Below are 16,452 nucleotides of genomic sequence, written 5' to 3'. Positions count from 1 at the left end.
GATATCAGTGTAAACATTGCTATTTAATTTTCTCTAAGTGCAATGAATGCCATCTGATCTCTGCTTCTAAATCTACAAATTTTTTTTAAAAAAATAATCTTACTTTACTACACTTGTGGACTGACTTTCCAGTTTTTCCAGGCACTAATTCCCTCCTTGCTCTTACCAAAAAAAAATTAAATTTTTCCTTTTCAGTGTCAAGTTGGCAGAAAAGTTCCTGGTCATAAGGCTACAAATTAGAGGCAGGGACGGAAGAGCTGCTGAATGAGTTTGTGGGACTGGGACTGTTGCTGCTGTGAATTCAGCACTTTTCCCTTCACACAGGAGGAGGTGAGGACACACAGGAGCACACTGGTAGTGTTAGTCAGTGACCCTTGGTCTGCAGGATGCAGGTGGAAGCTGTCTGGTGAAAGAATGAGTATTTCTCTGTGGGAATACCTGGGGAGATGATTCCCCCCTCTCCCTCTAGATGCCAGCAGAGCACTAGCCTTGCTGTGAGGCGTTGCCTCCTGGATGTATTTCAGAAGAGTGTTAATTTGTAATGCTGCTTGATCACTTTTTAGAGAGGTTGGGATTAACGGATTGTCCTGTTTGTTCCAAAGAACAAACTTTGCATCCTTTGGAGAGCTGATGAAAAGAAGAAGCACCTGGAGTTTAAACATGTTTTTATGAATATCTGTTTCTGCAAATACAAAACATGTTCTCACCTGTGATACATCTCTCTCTATTTCACAGGTAAAGAACGAATCACTGGCTTCTTGGCAAGCACCATCCTGAGCCCTCAGAGGCATCCTCGTTTGTATCTCCACATAAAGGTGTTGTTCCAGAGATCCCTGTGGAGGAGTATGGCTGTTCCAGGGCAGTGCTTGCTGAGGGAGCATCGTGGTTGAACTTGTGCATCCTTCCATGAAGAGACTGATGGAGCCTGGGATGTGGTGTGAGCTCCCTGCCTTGGGCTGTGTCATCTCCCAGCTGGCCCATTTAGCGTCTGTCACCCCTCTGGCCTGTGTGACTGGAAAGTGGGATCCCTTCTGGTGCTGAGATGGATCAGGCTGAATCACCTTGTCCTGCTCTCTGGGCTTTCCCACATGCTGGCTTACAGGCATGCCTGCTCTCAGGGACTGCTTCTCTAATGGCATTTCTTGCACCAAAAGCAAGGTGTCCCTCCCTGCTCCCGCACCGCCAGCAACAGTTCTGGCCCCAAAGAGGCTTTTTTTTACCTGTATGGAGGGGACCAGCTCCATTTCCCAGGGTGTTTCTGCTGGGAGACTCTGTGAGACTCAGTGACTGATCTTCAAGTGCTGTTAGAGACAGAGCATCATGCACTTCTGCCGTGACAACCAGGGATGCACCCACAGGCACCCTTGGCTGCTGTGGACTCTTTGCTTGGACTTGCTTCTTTGGAAAGAGGACAAACACAAGGGAATGGAGAAGGATCTTGATAAGACTGTCTTCCAAGAAAGGACATAGGAAAAGCTACACAAACTGTTCAAAAACTGTATTTCGATGCTCTCTGCACGTCCCCCAAGTGATCTTCCTCTCAGAGAAACAGAATAAGTGGAACTGCACAGCAGTAAGTGAAGTATTAGTTATATATTTTTTTATATTTTGGCTTTTTATAGCTCTTAAAAATTGTTTCAGAGATGTTTGGATATTCCAGTCACGCTGCCAAAGGTTTATGTCTTTGAAGCTGGAGTACAGATGGGATTTGCTGTTGGGTGCAATCAGGAAAAAGGGGGAGGAACAAGCAGGTGGAGCAAAGCAGGACAGCTTCTTAACATGGCTTTATTGGGAAAGTTTCTGTGCAGCCCCTGGGTTGCTTTGTTCCCCTCACTGCCCCAGTCCTGAGCAGCACTCTGAGAGCTCCCTCCACTGGAAAAAATTTAGTTGGTCACTACTAAAATGAATCCTGGTGAAAATACAAAGTGGTAGTAGGAAAAAAAAAATAAATCTGCATTTTGAAGCACTGATACTTCTCATAGATGTTGATAAATACAAATCCCATGTTTTTGACCCTGCTGCTACATCCCATAGATTCCACTTTCCACCTGTGGAAGGGTTGAGGGTTACTAGGCAAGAGAGGGGCACTGCCCCTGGCTGGGGCATCTGTGCTTCAGGATGGTTCATCAGCTCAGAGGGAATTGGGCTGCTGAGGGTCACTTTAAGCTGGAACAAGTGGGGATTTTGGGAGCAGGACTTGTATATTTGTGTGGCTCCCAGAAAGGGCACTTTAAATGGGAGGCTCTGATGTGTTCCCTTGGCTGTGAAATTCAGGAGAGGCTGGATGGAGAACTGATTGGAGAAATCAATTGTGATGGACTTCCTAGTTCAGTGATTATCAACTGCAGTGTGGTAAAGGGTAGTGAGATATGTCCTCTCAATATCTCATTTAAAATGATGTCCTCTTGCTTTGGACTAACACATATTTAAGTGGGAGCAATCTTTATTTTCAGTTCCAGTATCTTTTTTTCCTGCCCTTCTCTGGAGCTAATCTTTGAGACAATATAAATTGCTCTTCACAAATCTCTTATTTTGCTTTGTTTCTGGTAAAACCAAACACCCCAACCAAGGTCTCCTAGAGTTATGCTGTGCAAACACAAGGGAATATATGATCTCTGCCCCAGTTTGGCATAGTGAGTCTTTGGCAATTTGCTCACTTCAAATGACAATCATCTGTACCTGTTTACTAAACCCTCCCAGAAAATGCAGGAAAAACCAGGCCAGAAATAAGTGGGAAAACCTAGCTTCAAACAGAGGAAGGTCCAAACTACCAGAATGAGAAAATAAAAGAGATTTTCAAACTGAAAAGGTGACACCATCCTGTCTTCTTCATTTGCATTTCACTTCCATTGAGAGTTTGAATCATGGGCTCAGGACAGACATGGCAGGAATTTGTATCTGTCCAGTCAGTCATTCCCAGACCAGTGCTGGGGAGAAAACAAATTTCCAGGAAAGGTTTGTAAGTCCATAGTGGTGAGAAGGCACAAGCCTCCTGCTGCTACATACGAAATGAAAGCACTTGGGACATCAGAGAACACAACTACCATAATAAAAACATTTCTTTACTATGTTGAAAGTTCATTCTAAAACAACAAAAGGAGTTAATTTTTCAGGCTAAACATTGTAGATGGTAAAGACAACACCAAGATCCATGTCTTTAAAAAACAGAGTATAGCTCTGTAGCTTTTATTTCTGTAATACTGAAAGCATTAAAAACCCCAAAAGAATAGAACTTCTACACAGTACAGCACCTTCCCCTCAGAGTCCAGGGGGTTTTATGCACTGTGTTTGTACAGCACTGTACAGCAGCAGGAACAGGCAGCTCCTGGAACTGAAACCTATGGGGAAACATCAGATTGGGACACCTCCTTGAATTCTAATGGCATCTCAAAGTTGGGATTGTCAGCATCTCTTATTATTGTACAGAAATTGGCACCCAGGAGTTCATTTGAAAGGTGTCTGCAGAACTGTTTGCTGCTAGTGCAACAAAAAACTAGGGTTTTTCAGGTCTCAGCAGCACATGCATTAAATTGCTTCATTACTTGGCTCTTTGCCTCTGTATGAGGTAAATTTTGGGACAGAACATCCTCTCTGCTTAAAATCCACTGGGAAGCAAATATTAATATGCTCCCCTCGGCCGTTCTGTGGGTCACTGCTGTACTGCAAACCCCCCACTGCCTGTCAGCTTGCTTTGGAGGCTCAGTTGTGGACAAACTCATAAAAAAGTCAGAACAAAACAATTACCTCTGTCCTCAGGATCCTGCACAACCTGTGACTACAATTAAATTTCATGTTTCTTTTTCCTGAACGGGTTAGGTTGATGATCTGCATCCACTGCATTTCCTTGGAGGAGTTAGAGCTGCACAGCACCTTGTCACTGAGCCCGCTCACTCCTTTCAGCTGCACTCTCTTCATGGAGAATACCTTTAAAAAATTGAACCCCAGCTCTGCTCTGTGAATAAAAGCAGTGTGTCTTGCTCAGCTTAATGCACCTTGGATTACAGCTCTCATCACACAGACTGTGCTCATGAGAGATACTGGAGGCAGACAGCTGGCCAGGCAGCCTCTCACTGTGTCAAATTTATGCTACTCCATTTGTAGGTGATTACAAAAACAACTTTTCAAGGTTAGTGTCCAGGCTTGCTGCTGCTTAGCACAGGAACAGGAGTCCAAAGCCTTTTTTCTGGTTGACTACCTTCATTATTAGTTTTTCTTTTTGTTTTGGTGCTTTTCTCTCCCTTAGAAACGTCAGGGTTATGGAATCTGATGGTTCATAGTTTTGCTGAAGGACATTTTCAGAGTCTCACAAAAACACGCCAAGGTGATGGAGATAGTGAACTTTGAATGCGTAGAAGAATCACCCAGAGCTAATTAGTTGTTTGTACTTTTAAGGGATAATCAAATGCTGGGTTCTTGTAGGAGACTAAGTGTGTACCATACTGCTCACTCTGAGGCTTTTTACATGCCTTACACAGGCACACAGACAAAATAATTGTGGTAATGAGAAAGAATCCACTTGCTGCAGACAGACCAGCAAAAACATACTTGTAGCTGGGTTTTGTTTTAAAGCTGGTGCACGAATTACCTGGAATTTCCTGGCCTGTTGTCTGGCTTGACCCTGCTTTGTTGGAGGCAGTCACACAGATTTGGTAAGTGGTGAATGGTAGCAGGTTATACAGAGTGTACTGCCTGGCTGTGGGGTAGATGTTGTCCATGACAAGCTGCCTGTCATCGCTGTCCTGGGCACGAATCATCAGCTCATAGCTGTGAACAACTGAATAAGGGGCACACCAGCGTACCTGTGCAGAGCTGTCAGTGATTTCAATCACCTCTCTGAGCCTGGGTGGGTCTGGAATCTCATCTTCCCTCGACGTGCCGGGACATGAACACTGGGATATGTTCTGGAGTTCCCTGCATGGCTTCTGCAGGTGCCTGCAAGGATTGTAGTCACAGGCGATGTGCACTTGTGGGCCTTGCACCGGGGTTTCCTTTGCTGCTTCTTCGTAGTCATAGTCATCGATGTAATGTGGTGATGGCGTGGTGGGTGCAGGCTCTGAGTGGGCACTGCTCCTTGTGGAGTTCAGCTGTGGGGGGCTCGTCTGGGGGGCACCTTCCTTGGCATGGGTGGCAAAGGAGTGAACGTGGTGGTTGGTGGTGTGGGGAACTCCTGTTCCTCCAGTGGAATAATCACTGGTGGTCTGGTTGAATTGCCCTTCCTGAGGGAATGTCGTGTCAGTTGTTCTGAGCCCTCTCTGTAGCTGTTCTGTTCCAGCTGGACTTGTGGAGCTGTGATCTGGGGACTGAGCAAAGAGCTCTTGGAGGAAAACTGGGAAGGAGGTTACAGATGCCAAGGAAGGGGGATTGCTTGTGGATTCAGAAACTGCCTCCTCCTCATGGGAGGAACTGTTGGCTTTTGTTAGGATCAGCTCCGTTGTGTTGGATGCTGCAGTGCTCATCACATCCCTCTGGATTAGGGAGCTGGTATAAGTGTCTTTGGTTAGCATTGGGTTGGATGCTGCAGTGCTCATCAGATCCCTCTGGATAAGGGAGCTGGTATAGGTGTCTTTGGTCAGTGTTGGGTTAGGTGTTGCTGTGCTCCTTACATTCCTCTGGGTAAGGGAGCTGGTGTGAGTCAAATCTTTGGTGAACAGAGCTGAGTCTGTTGTTACTGTAGCAGAGGCATCATCACTGGTGAAGCTGAAAGCATCGTGATTGGGAAGGGCTGTGTTTGAATCAGGCAGTGTATCATTGCTCTCTGAATGGCATTTATCGTAGAGCTCCAGCAGTGAAAAAGATGTTGGAGGTCTGCCAGAATCTTCCTGGGATGTGCAAAAAGTCTCCCGAGCCCTGCAGGGGGAAACCAGAATAGTCAAGATCCAGAAGAACATCACAGGTGTCTGTAGGCTGCTTGGACTGGAATTGATGACCTGCTGTCAAAACAGTCTACGTTAGTGAGAATGTGAAACCTAGATCAAAACTAGATTGTCTTTACAATAGTCTGGGCAGATTTCCACAGCACTGACTGTGAAATTTAACTGGAACTGGCTTTTTGGTTTTGTAAGGTGCAGGGATATCTTTTGCCCGAGGGGAAGTGTCCTTTGGTACAACAATGGCTGTGAACTTTAGCAAAGGGCATCGGGATTCAAGGCAAGTTGTCGTAAAGGGTCAGATTTTAATGCCACAGTAACAGGGGAACACATGCAGAGAGATGTAACAGGATTCCAAGGATTCTTAATCCATCTGGTTTAGGCAGTGGGAGGTGGGACTTTTCAGTGACTAAGATCGAATTCTTTATTTACTCAGACACTGAAGTTTTGGTAAAGAATGCAACTGCTAAACCCATCCCGGTGAAAAACTAATTTCAACAACCTAAACAATCTACTTCCCTGCTCTCTGAGAGATTTGATGACAAATCTTCTCGGTGGCCTTTCAAAAGGAAGAAAGACCATTTATATGCAAATATTTCTTTTAACTGCAGCTTATTGTAATTAGTCTGTAAAACTGTAGGGGAGCATGAAAACAATAGGTGAGAAATGGTGCTATTTGCAAGGGGTTTTGTTGACTGGTGGTGGTGATGTAAGCGTTTGGAATAGCAGGGTTAGAAGAAAATAATTCGTTAGAGATATTCTAAAGTTTTCCAGTTACTGCTCCCAGAGCAGGTCCATCAAGACAGCTCATTTTCTGTCTTCAGCTTATAGTGAAATATGGTCCAAAACAGAAAATATTCTCCCCTTAACGTAGAATCCACAGCTAATAACACTTAATGCTTTGTCCCTGAAAGGGACATTATTTTGCACTTCTGCCTCTTGTGGAAGGGAAGAACACACAAGGAATTTGAATCACTTAGTGAATGGTGGTGAATGTCTGCCCCCCAAACAACTCTGCACATTGCAGTTGCGTCTGAGGAGCATTACTTGATCTCCTTGAGCTCACTTACTTTTGCAGAACGACTTTCTTGGGCTTGGACAGCAGCCAGGAGAGCTGGCAGTTGCACAGCAGAGGATTCCCATACAAGTTGATGGTGGTGATGCCATCCGATGAATTGGTGTTCCAAGGATTAAAGGAACTCAGGTTACAGCTACAAGAGATCAAATGCAGTAATTAAAAAATGCTGAGCTACCTTAAACAGCTGGAGTGTGCTTAGTATCCCTTATCCTTAGTGTGTGTAAGGCACAAAGCAATATTCCCAGTTCCCTTGGCAGTAACCAGTTATTAAACCCACCATCCTGCACTCTGCAGGCTCAGAAGATGCTCTCTTTTTTTCTAGGATTTTAACAGCAATTTCTTTAAGTTTGGGCATGATTTTTAGGGGTATGGGCATGATACTTTGGACTGGTATTCCTGCAAGTGTTGGAAAGTGCTGTGTAAATCCCATAGGGCAGAGTCAAGGGGGGATGGGTTCCATAGGGTTTTTGTTTTGTATGGGTTTATGTTCCTGAAATTGGTTTCTAGGCACAGCCAGTGCTCTAGTGTTTGTTTTCTGATATGCTTGTATCTGGATTGGTATTATAAAAATGTTTCAAAGTGCTTTCCAGATTTTTTCCTTTGTGCTGACTGCTCTGTACGCATTTTACCTGCTCTTTATCTTTTGATAAATCACTTTTGGACTTTTGTTCCTCTTAGTATTTCAGGTATGTAACATACCAAGAGGTGCTACCCCTAGAATGAGGACTAAAACATTGCATTCATCCTTGCAGAGCAGGGGACCCTCAGTGAGCTGCTTCTCCTCTGATGGGATATTGCCACTGTAGGTGCTGGAAGCCCAGTCTGTATCACAGGTGGGATTCAGTGGATCTGTGCTGATCTAAACAGTGCTGGGTGAATTCATCCATAGGCCAGGGAGATAAGGCAGAGGAGAGGGAACACAATGGATACAACCTCAAGCAAACAATTAATTGTGCTATGAGTCCCATGCTGCTCTTTGAGCTGTATCAGCTCTATCAGGCCAGATCACAGGTTTTACATGGCAAAGACAGCAAGTCCACACCTCCTTCCTAAATCTGATAACAAAATGTTTGAGTCAGTGCCCAGGCACCACAGCACTGTGAGGCAAAGGCAGCATTATGTGAGGAAGGACAAAAAAAACCAACTCACTTCTCAAATGAGAGATGGCTCAGATGAGGAGCACTGGCAAACGTCTCTGTCTGCACAAAACCCAGGGAACGGGAGTTCTGACACTGCAGCTCTTGGAGACCAGGTAGAGACTTGAAGATGTCGCTGTCAAGGCTTCTTAACCGTGGCATGTTGGTCAGGTGAAGTGATCTGAGGTTGGCCAAGTCTCTGACCCACTCTGGCTGAACTGAAACAGAAAAATACTTAAACCTATTGCCTAAACAGAGCATTCCTGTGGATTTCTGCCTAGAAAAAGAGTTTGAATTCATAGATATAATGTATCTGTCACTTTCTGCAGCTATTCTCTTTGGGAAAGGAATAGAACAAAAGTCAATACATCAGTGTATAAACACTCATGCAGCTGCATTTTTGTAATAGTCCCTGCAAGTCGGGCTGTCATAGGGCAGGGGAAAAGAGGGAAAAAAAGGACAACAAAGCTGATAAGAGATATGGAATAGATTTCTCGTTGGGTGAGATTAAATGAACGAGGATTTCTCTACTCAGGAAGGTGGTCTACGAGGTCCTGACTGGTGCAAGAAAGGCAAATCACTTATTTCTCCTAGCACAGGAAGAAGAGCCAAGAGGCATGAAACAGAAGGAGTAGGTCTTGTACAAAAGGGCCTTTCCATCCCATGACTCAATAGGATAATTCACTACCACAAGAGGGATTAGGCAAATTCATGGAGGAAATTTGGTGGTGCAGATGTTTAATGTGAGTTGAAGTGAAGCCTCTGGCTTGAGGAGGCCCTGGCCCTGCCCCAGGCTGAGCAGCTGGGCAAGGCATCTCACATCTGTGTGTCTCAGCACCTCAGGTGTAAACTGAGGCTGGCAGGGGAGGCCGGCAAAAGGGAAAAATCCTCCTGTGGATTGTTCGGGGCAGGGATTGTCTCCCCCCTCAGCGGAAGTATCCAGGCTGTGGATGGCACAAAAAGCCTCTCTCTGTGCTACTTCAGTGCAGCACTAAAAGCTGAGTGTAGCTGTGGGGACAAAGAAAGATTTCAACAGCCTGTTTGGAAAGAAACTAATTTCCTCCTGTGCTTCCCAAAACTAATCCCGGGGCTGACAGGGGGATGACTGTCAGTAGCAGACAGTGGGATTAGGATGGAAGTGGGTGACTACACTGGGATAAATCGTCCTGTCTCATGGTGTTTGGTCTCTGCCCTTCCTTTGGGAGGCTGGTTTGCATGAGAGTGCCTTGCACGCTTGGACCAGCTGTTTGCAGCTTTCAGTGTGGGGTGTTCCCCCTGCACTCCAGGCTCAGCCAGGATGGGAGCCATCGTCCCAGCAAGGTTTCTGCTCCCCTGGCCTGACCAAGCCCCATGCCTACAGTGGGAAACCCAGAAACTTACTTTTCTCAAAAAAGGTCCTGCTTAGATCAAGCACGTTGATGGAGTTTCCAGGCCTGTTCATGGCCTCGTGGGGATCTGTGCTGATGGCAAAAGCAGAGTCCCTAATTCCTCTGCTGTCATCCTGCCCAAGCAGTGTTGCAGAGAGGTTCAAGACCTGCAGCTGAGGGTAGCAGGAAAAAGCCAGTGGCTGGATTTCCATCAGTGGATTTCCAGCCAAGGACAACCACCTCAGGTTAGGCAGGGCAGAGCCGTGGCAGGATGGCACAGATGACAGCTTATTAAAGCTCAAGTCCAGCTTGAGGAGACTGCTGAGGGCTTCAGATCCCCACCTCACTGACCAGAGGTGGTTGTGCCTCAGCGAGAGGACATGCAGCTGTCGGAGGTTTGCTATCTCTGTGCCGTTCACCTCTTCCAGGAGGTTATTGCTGAGATCCAAGGTCTCCAGGGCCTCTGGAAGGCAGACAGGAAAAGCTGTCAGGCTGCTGTTGGTCAGCTGCAGAGTGATCCAGGTCTTGTTCTTCCGATCCTCACAGGACATGCTGGTAAGATTAACATTCTTCCAAGTGTCTTCCTGAGCCAGCTGGAAAAAGGTGGTGACATCCCTGGATGCTGCTCTGCTCACGGGGCCTTGTGCTGTGGTCCCCAGCAGCAGAAGGAGAATGAGCAAGGGCAACAACATCCTTCTCCAAGGTGCCTGCAGTTTGCAAGGTCTGTTTCCTTTTTGTTTCAGGAAGGGGAAAACAAAACATCAACATTTAGATTAAAATTCTTCCAGGTATCTACAAACTATTTAAAAGAAAAACAGTTATAAGCCCTTTCCTATTATATTTGGACAGTGATAAGTGATAATTAATAGCTCTTTTGTAATTGAACCTAAGTAAACATGTTTTTCACACGTGAATCCTTGGGGACAGAAGTATCATGCAGTCTCAGTCATGCAGGAAGCATGAACCGAGTTGTATCCCACACCAGGACCCTCAGTGCCAGCAGGCTGTCCTGCATAGTGTCCAGTTTGGCCAGCCCAGTGGGAAGAGTTTTCCTGTGGGGTGATGCCCAAACAACGGGGTCAAGCCTATGGCACGGGACTGTTTCCTGTGATATTGTGCAAAGCAAATCAGTGGATCTGAGGACAGAGGAGAGTTGCCAAACTTTAAAGCACAGGATCCCAAACTGGGCTGAGTTGTGTTGGAGTGGGCAGGTAAAAGTTTCTTTCCTGTATTTGGAAGTACTTTCGTTAGCAAAACCAGGGACTTGTGTGGGCTCAGCCAGGGCAGTTCTGTCCCATTCTGAGGACGGTCACAGTGGGGACCCCACAGGGGTTTGGGGATACTGAGCAGCTGGCAGTGCCCCACAGCCTGTCTGCCAGGCAGCGGCAGGGCTGTGCCCTGCTGGAGATGAGAGCTACAGACAGGCTGCACAGCCCAGCTGCTGGGAAAGGATGCACTGAAAATGCAGCTCCCGAACCACATGTCAGTGGAAGTGGTCAGAAATCGAGTATGCTCCTGGATCAGGGCCCTAAAGGCCTGAGCGCCAAGAAACATGTTATTTAGTGTTACAGCTCCGTCCTCCTCCCAGCCCTGCTTTTGCCTTCGTAAAAAAAAATGTCCTTAATGACCTGTGCGAGGTCCCCACAGGTACTCTGTGTCAGAGGAAGGAATTAACCCCAGCCCCAAACCCGTGCTTTTTTAAATGAGCTGTCTTTTGTGCTTCCCGGCATCAAAACGATCATTCCTAGTCCAGAAATATATTACAGTGTAGGGGATAACTGAAGCCCCACGTATTATAAAATATCTCCGACCTATTCCAAAGTTTAATTGCTCCTTGCTGTTCCCTGAATGATGCCAGGTCTTGCCCAGACTGTTACCCTTTGCTGCCATCCCAGGTTTGAAGTAGGGACCAGTAAAATAGCATAGACCAGACCACCAAAGTAATGTGTTGTGTTTGCCCGTGTCGTTTTCGTCAGATGGAACCGTGCAAGAGCCAAGCAGCCTCAGGGCTTCCCGGTCACCGCTGGATCCCCTGCTCCGCAGCACTGGGAGGGAGAGGATGGGAGGAATTGGGCTGCCGTATTCCAATCTTAGATTTAATCTTAATCCTTGTATCTAAACCGCATCCGCTTGCACGTACCTGTCCTAAAGTCCTGGTGCCTCGTGCCTCCGCTCGGAGTGGCTCCGACTGCCTGGCCTTGATTTTATACGCTTGGTGTGACTCAGCCGACGGCGTGAAATGCCTCTTTTCTGTTCCCAGCTTTCCCTGCTCCCGGCTCTGCCCACAAACTCAGGCGAGGTTTGTTCCAGGCTCACTCCCCCGCATCCAGCTTTGAGAGGGGGCGGCTCCGGGCAGCTTTCCCCGCTCCCTTGGCCCTAGCAGGAGGTGGGTGGGAGGGCTCTTATTTCCCAACACTCAGGCAGGGCTGCTCCTGCCTGTCTTTGTCCAAGCAGAGGGGGGTAAAGGGAACAGATCAGTGTCAATAGTCCCAACTCTCACGTCTTCCACTAACGGGGGGAGGGAGACGAATTGTGCTCCTTTGTTGGCAGGTCAGGATGATGTAAAGCTGGGGCTCTGCCTGCTGACATGAGCTTGGCTCTCTCTTTAGGCGCCAATGAGGGGTTTCAAGTGTTTAAATTTCTAAGACTATTGCTCTTGGGGAGTAAATCCTACAAAAGTTCACGCAGGACAAATTACTTTTCTAAGGAGGCCCTTAGGATATGTCAAAAGTGAAACTCTCACCTGCTCCCGCAGAGAGGAATTCTCTGCCGATGGAGAGGGCGTGGATGTCACACATTCCCCGTGTGACAGTCCTGGGAGGCCGCTCTTGGTCCCGCTGTGCGTGGGTTGTGCTCTCCGTTCTGCAGCTGTGTACCACATGGCTTGGGAGAATTCCCTTCCTGCTACTTCTCTCATCCTTTGCTGGATAAGTAAAACTGACAACATAAACCATCTCCCACTGAGAGACCTGCCCTTGAGCTGGGTTTTTCAGCATTCCCACAATTCAAACAATAATTAGGTCTAGAGCAGAGAATAAAGTCAGAGAAATGATCCCAGAAAGGGATTAGTTGATGGAGACTGTTCCAAAGTAAAAGCAAAAGGTGGATGTCCTGTTGCTACTGTAGGACAACTAATTGTTCAAATTTCCATTAGAACAGTAGTCAGCGCTTTTCCTTTATCGAGGCAACAACAGACCCCTGACATGAAGGCAGCAACGACCTGTAAACTTTGGTGCTAAAGTGCAGATAAAGGTCTTGCTTGACCAAAAACCTTGAGCCTGCAAGTAAACTTTACGCAGACCTTATCTATTGACCGCGTGGGTTATTATGTGCGTGGGGAGAGAGCCTTGAAAAACACCAGGACATCCACAGAGCAGAGATAGGGGCTCCCAGTAGGACTCTCTGGAGCCATTGCGGTTCCCTTGGAGGCTGGGCGAGGTGCACATGTTGTTCCCCCGTGGAATGGCTCCAGGGCAAGATAAATGGTTTCCTCAATGAGGGGCTAATCCCACCGCTGACCCTGGAGGGGCGGCCGGGCCCGGCACGTGCGCGCCCGCAGGTACCTTCAGAGCTCTGCACTCGCTGCGGTTCAAAGGGTGAAGTGGAGCAGGTTACAAAAATCTGAAGAATTTGGTATAAGAGGAGGAAAGTTCAGCTCCAGACAGGCCGGTGGAAAACCTTGCATTCCCTCTGGCTTCGCAGAGCTGCGGCTCTCCTCTTTGGGAAGCCGAGGAGCAGGGAGGTGGCCTGGCTTTGCCCTGGGCTATTAAATACTTGTGTTTGCTGCCCTTAGCTTAGTATTTACAGGCAGTGGATTTTTATTGCTTATTTTAGGGTTATTGGTTATCTTACTGATTTTAATATCTTACAAAAATACTCCAGGAAACTCCGTGAGCCAAAAGCTGCCTTAATTTGAATGAGTTCATCCTTACTGACTTCATTTTAGAGACTCATTTGAGCAGACTGTCAGACTGGGAGAGCGGCTGCTCGTTTTGGTGAAGGTGGAAGGGAGGTGGAGGTTTTGTTTGCCCAGAGGCCCTTGATTTCTGAGTGATAAAGAGAACCTGTTGCAAGGGGTAGAGCACCCTTGGAAAACGAGCTTTTGTTATTTTTATTTTCCATCGTTGTTTCTGGCTTTTTGCATGGCCAGTTTTTTTTGTGGCAGGTATTGCATCTTCCCAGCTCTTGCTTAGCTGCAAACTCCCATCATCTGAAATATTTCTGCTATGGTGCTACATCTCAGGCAGCTGCCCAGGTACTGGCAGGTTTCCCAGGGCAGGCAGTAGCCCTCAGTTCACAAGTTTCTTTGAAATACCTACTAACAGCAGGCATAGATTTCCCCTTTGTGAGTCACTTTGGCTTGTTCTCATGTCGCCTTTTATTCTTTTTTTCCGCTTTTCTGAGAGTTTCAGTGACAACCTGAGGGAGCGGTTAGCAAAGGCAGGCGTTCCTGTCAGCCTTTTCACACGCTGATGCGCAGAGAGCTGAAGCAGACGCCCCCTCCCCGGGGGCGATTCAGGGCTGCACAAAGCCCCTCTGCCCGCAGGAATTCTCAGGCTGAGCCCTGCATTCCTTAGTGACACCAAGATAAGCAGAACTGGGGTGAGCAGAAAGGTGAGGATGGTACCAGGCTGTAAAGTTTAAGAGGTGAATGTTTATTACTGGCCATGATCCAGGTGATGTTTAACAATGAAAATATCTTGAAAAAAAATCTGGAGAATGGCTTTTAAAGCCAGCAAATGAACTGTTTCACAGGTCTGCCCACAGAGCAAGCACAAGCAAGACATTTTCCCACAGAGAAAGGAGAGAGTATGGAAGAACAGGATAATTTAGCCTGAGGTTTGAGAAAACTATGGGGTGTGTGTCTCCTAACACAGGATGAAGGCAATGGTGAAATCCTCTACGGAATTTGATGTAAGAGCAGCAGGATCCTTCTGACATCGGCAGTGCTTTACCCTGACCTGGCTTGGGTTTAATTAAGCACTGTGTATAGAATAGGGTAGCAGCTGAGCTGAGATATGAGTTTCCTAAAGGTTTGTTTTCATCTAACAACATTCCTGTCCAGGATTTCATCTCTGTATTGCAAAACTCCAGGGCAGATGCCCCTGTCCTGCTTTCACTCATTCTGGGAAACCTCTCCCACATCTGGCACTGTGCAATTAATAACAGTTTCTACAGCCCACTGAGCCCGTGGTCTTCAGCCCTGTGCATAAATAGTTGTGATGAGCTCAGGAGAGCCAAGTGTGATCAGGTTATTGCACAAGTAAGGGAAGCTGTGGAACCCCACGTGCATTAAGGGAATGTCTGGAGCTGGCTGGGACGTGCTCGGTGACATGGGATGAAAGATGACTCGAAGCTGTGGCTGGTGCAGGGGTCAGGCAGAGCAGGCTGGGCCAGGCCTCCTCTCAGGTGCTGCCCACCATGTCCAGCCTGGAATTATGGAAGTGCAGGAATGCCCTGGGTCATGCCTTCCCACTCCTACCTCTCCAAGGAGCCTTCCTACTGAAATCCCTCCTCTGCTTGTAGGAAGGGGAGCTACAGTCACATGCAACACTCCAAGCCACCGGATAAAAGCAGTTTCCTTTCCTACCTGTTCCTTACCTATTGTGAAAAAGCCTTGCAAAGTGAGTGGGGCAAGGAGAAGAGAGTTTCCTGGAATGACCTAAGGAAATATGGAGAGAGGGCATCAGCAGGGGATCACTCTCTTAAACCTAAAATGGCAAAGGATAAGGCTTACAGCCAGCTGGGATGAGCTGGCAGAACTCCTCCTTGCAAAGCAGCAGCGGAGGATTTAGTCGAAAGGCAGTGACACATGAGGTAAGATTGAAGGAGGGGCAGGAAAGAAAATGGAAATATTTGTCTAGTTTTTCTGAAATCCCAGTAGAGACAGTTTGAACTGCAAGTGAACATGCTTGTTTAGCAATGAAATGAGCCACACACTCATACTAATGAGAGCTATGCTCAGATTTCCCGTCTCTGCATTCCTGTGCTCAGGTCACGTAGGCAAGTGCAACAACAGGGTCTCCATGCAGCACTCCGAGACAAGCTCTGCTCCCAGAGTCCCAGGCATGGGCTGTGCTTCCCATGGAGACATCCACAGGAATCTGGCATTGCTCACTGCCAAATGAGGGCTCCCATGCAGGCATGGTCAAGATCCTCACTGCGAAGCCTAAGTGGAGCCTGATCTGGAAGGCTGCTGTCTGTGGAAGAGGTGCTGGCACTAATATGAGCATTTAGCTCTCCCATGGCACACTTAGGCAGGCTTTAAATATGGCCAGTGTTTGGACTTGGGTGGATCTCACAACATGAGGAACATACTTGGCTTGTGTCAAGCAGGTCACAAGTGAGTTCTCTACTGAAGGAAACTGAATGGTCCTTCAGCCTGTGCAAAATGTGCTGAGGAGAGAGAAGAACAGAGGGCTGGGAAGCAGACCATATTTTTATCTTTTTGCAAATGTAAAGCTGTAGTTTGAACTGCACAAACAGAGTGATTGCACTGAAGCCCATTGACAGGGGCTGGGGAAAAGCAGAGCACATGGCATGAAAATCAGGGCTCTCAGTTTCCAGTAATGTTTATGAATTTATGCAGTGATTTCTGCAGCATCCCTTTATGATACGACAGTACCTTTCCATTGTATTTCTTCAGATATGTGAAACCAGTTTTGGTTTGTCCAGTAGTTTCATGAATTCTCCCAGCTTTACTGTGTCCTTGCTTTACAGGGTAATACTAAATTTCATTCACTTTGGTGGATGTGTGTGGCTCCTTCCAGCAGGCAGAGCTGCTGGCTTCAGATCTGGTTCCTCAGAGACATCCCCAGCTCCTCTGGACAACCTGTGCCAGGGCCTTACCACCCTCACTCACAGGGAAGAATTTCTCCCCAGTATCCAACCCAGCCCTGCCCTCTGTCAATGGGAAGCCATCCCCCCTTGTCCTGTCACCGTGTGCCCTTGGCAAAAGTCCCTCTCCAGCTCTCTTGTAGCCCTTCCAGGGGCTCCAAGGTCCT

The 16,452-nt window shown here is 47.2% G+C and overlaps 1 protein-coding gene across 1 annotated transcript; it reads right to left on the bottom strand.

The window, feature by feature from the left end:
* Positions 1-3,170: 3,170 nt before the first annotated feature.
* Positions 3,171-10,140, bottom strand: LRRN4 (leucine rich repeat neuronal 4). The gene is made up of 4 exons (XM_058836718.1): positions 9,462-10,140; positions 8,095-8,299; positions 6,938-7,078; positions 3,171-5,847 (listed from the first exon to the last, which is right to left on the bottom strand). The coding sequence occupies exons 1-4, from the start codon at positions 10,138-10,140 to the stop codon at positions 4,368-4,370; spliced, it is 2,505 nt and encodes an 834-aa protein (XP_058692701.1). The 3' UTR covers positions 3,171-4,367.
* Between the last annotated feature and the right edge of the window lie 6,312 nt (positions 10,141-16,452).

The sequence above is a fragment of the Poecile atricapillus genome, chromosome 3, assembly GCF_030490865.1.
Source record: "Poecile atricapillus isolate bPoeAtr1 chromosome 3, bPoeAtr1.hap1, whole genome shotgun sequence".
NCBI classification, from domain to species: Eukaryota; Metazoa; Chordata; class Aves; order Passeriformes; family Paridae; genus Poecile; species Poecile atricapillus.
The sequence above is the reverse complement of the archived record's forward strand: the minus strand, read 5'-3'. Positions and strand labels throughout refer to the sequence as shown.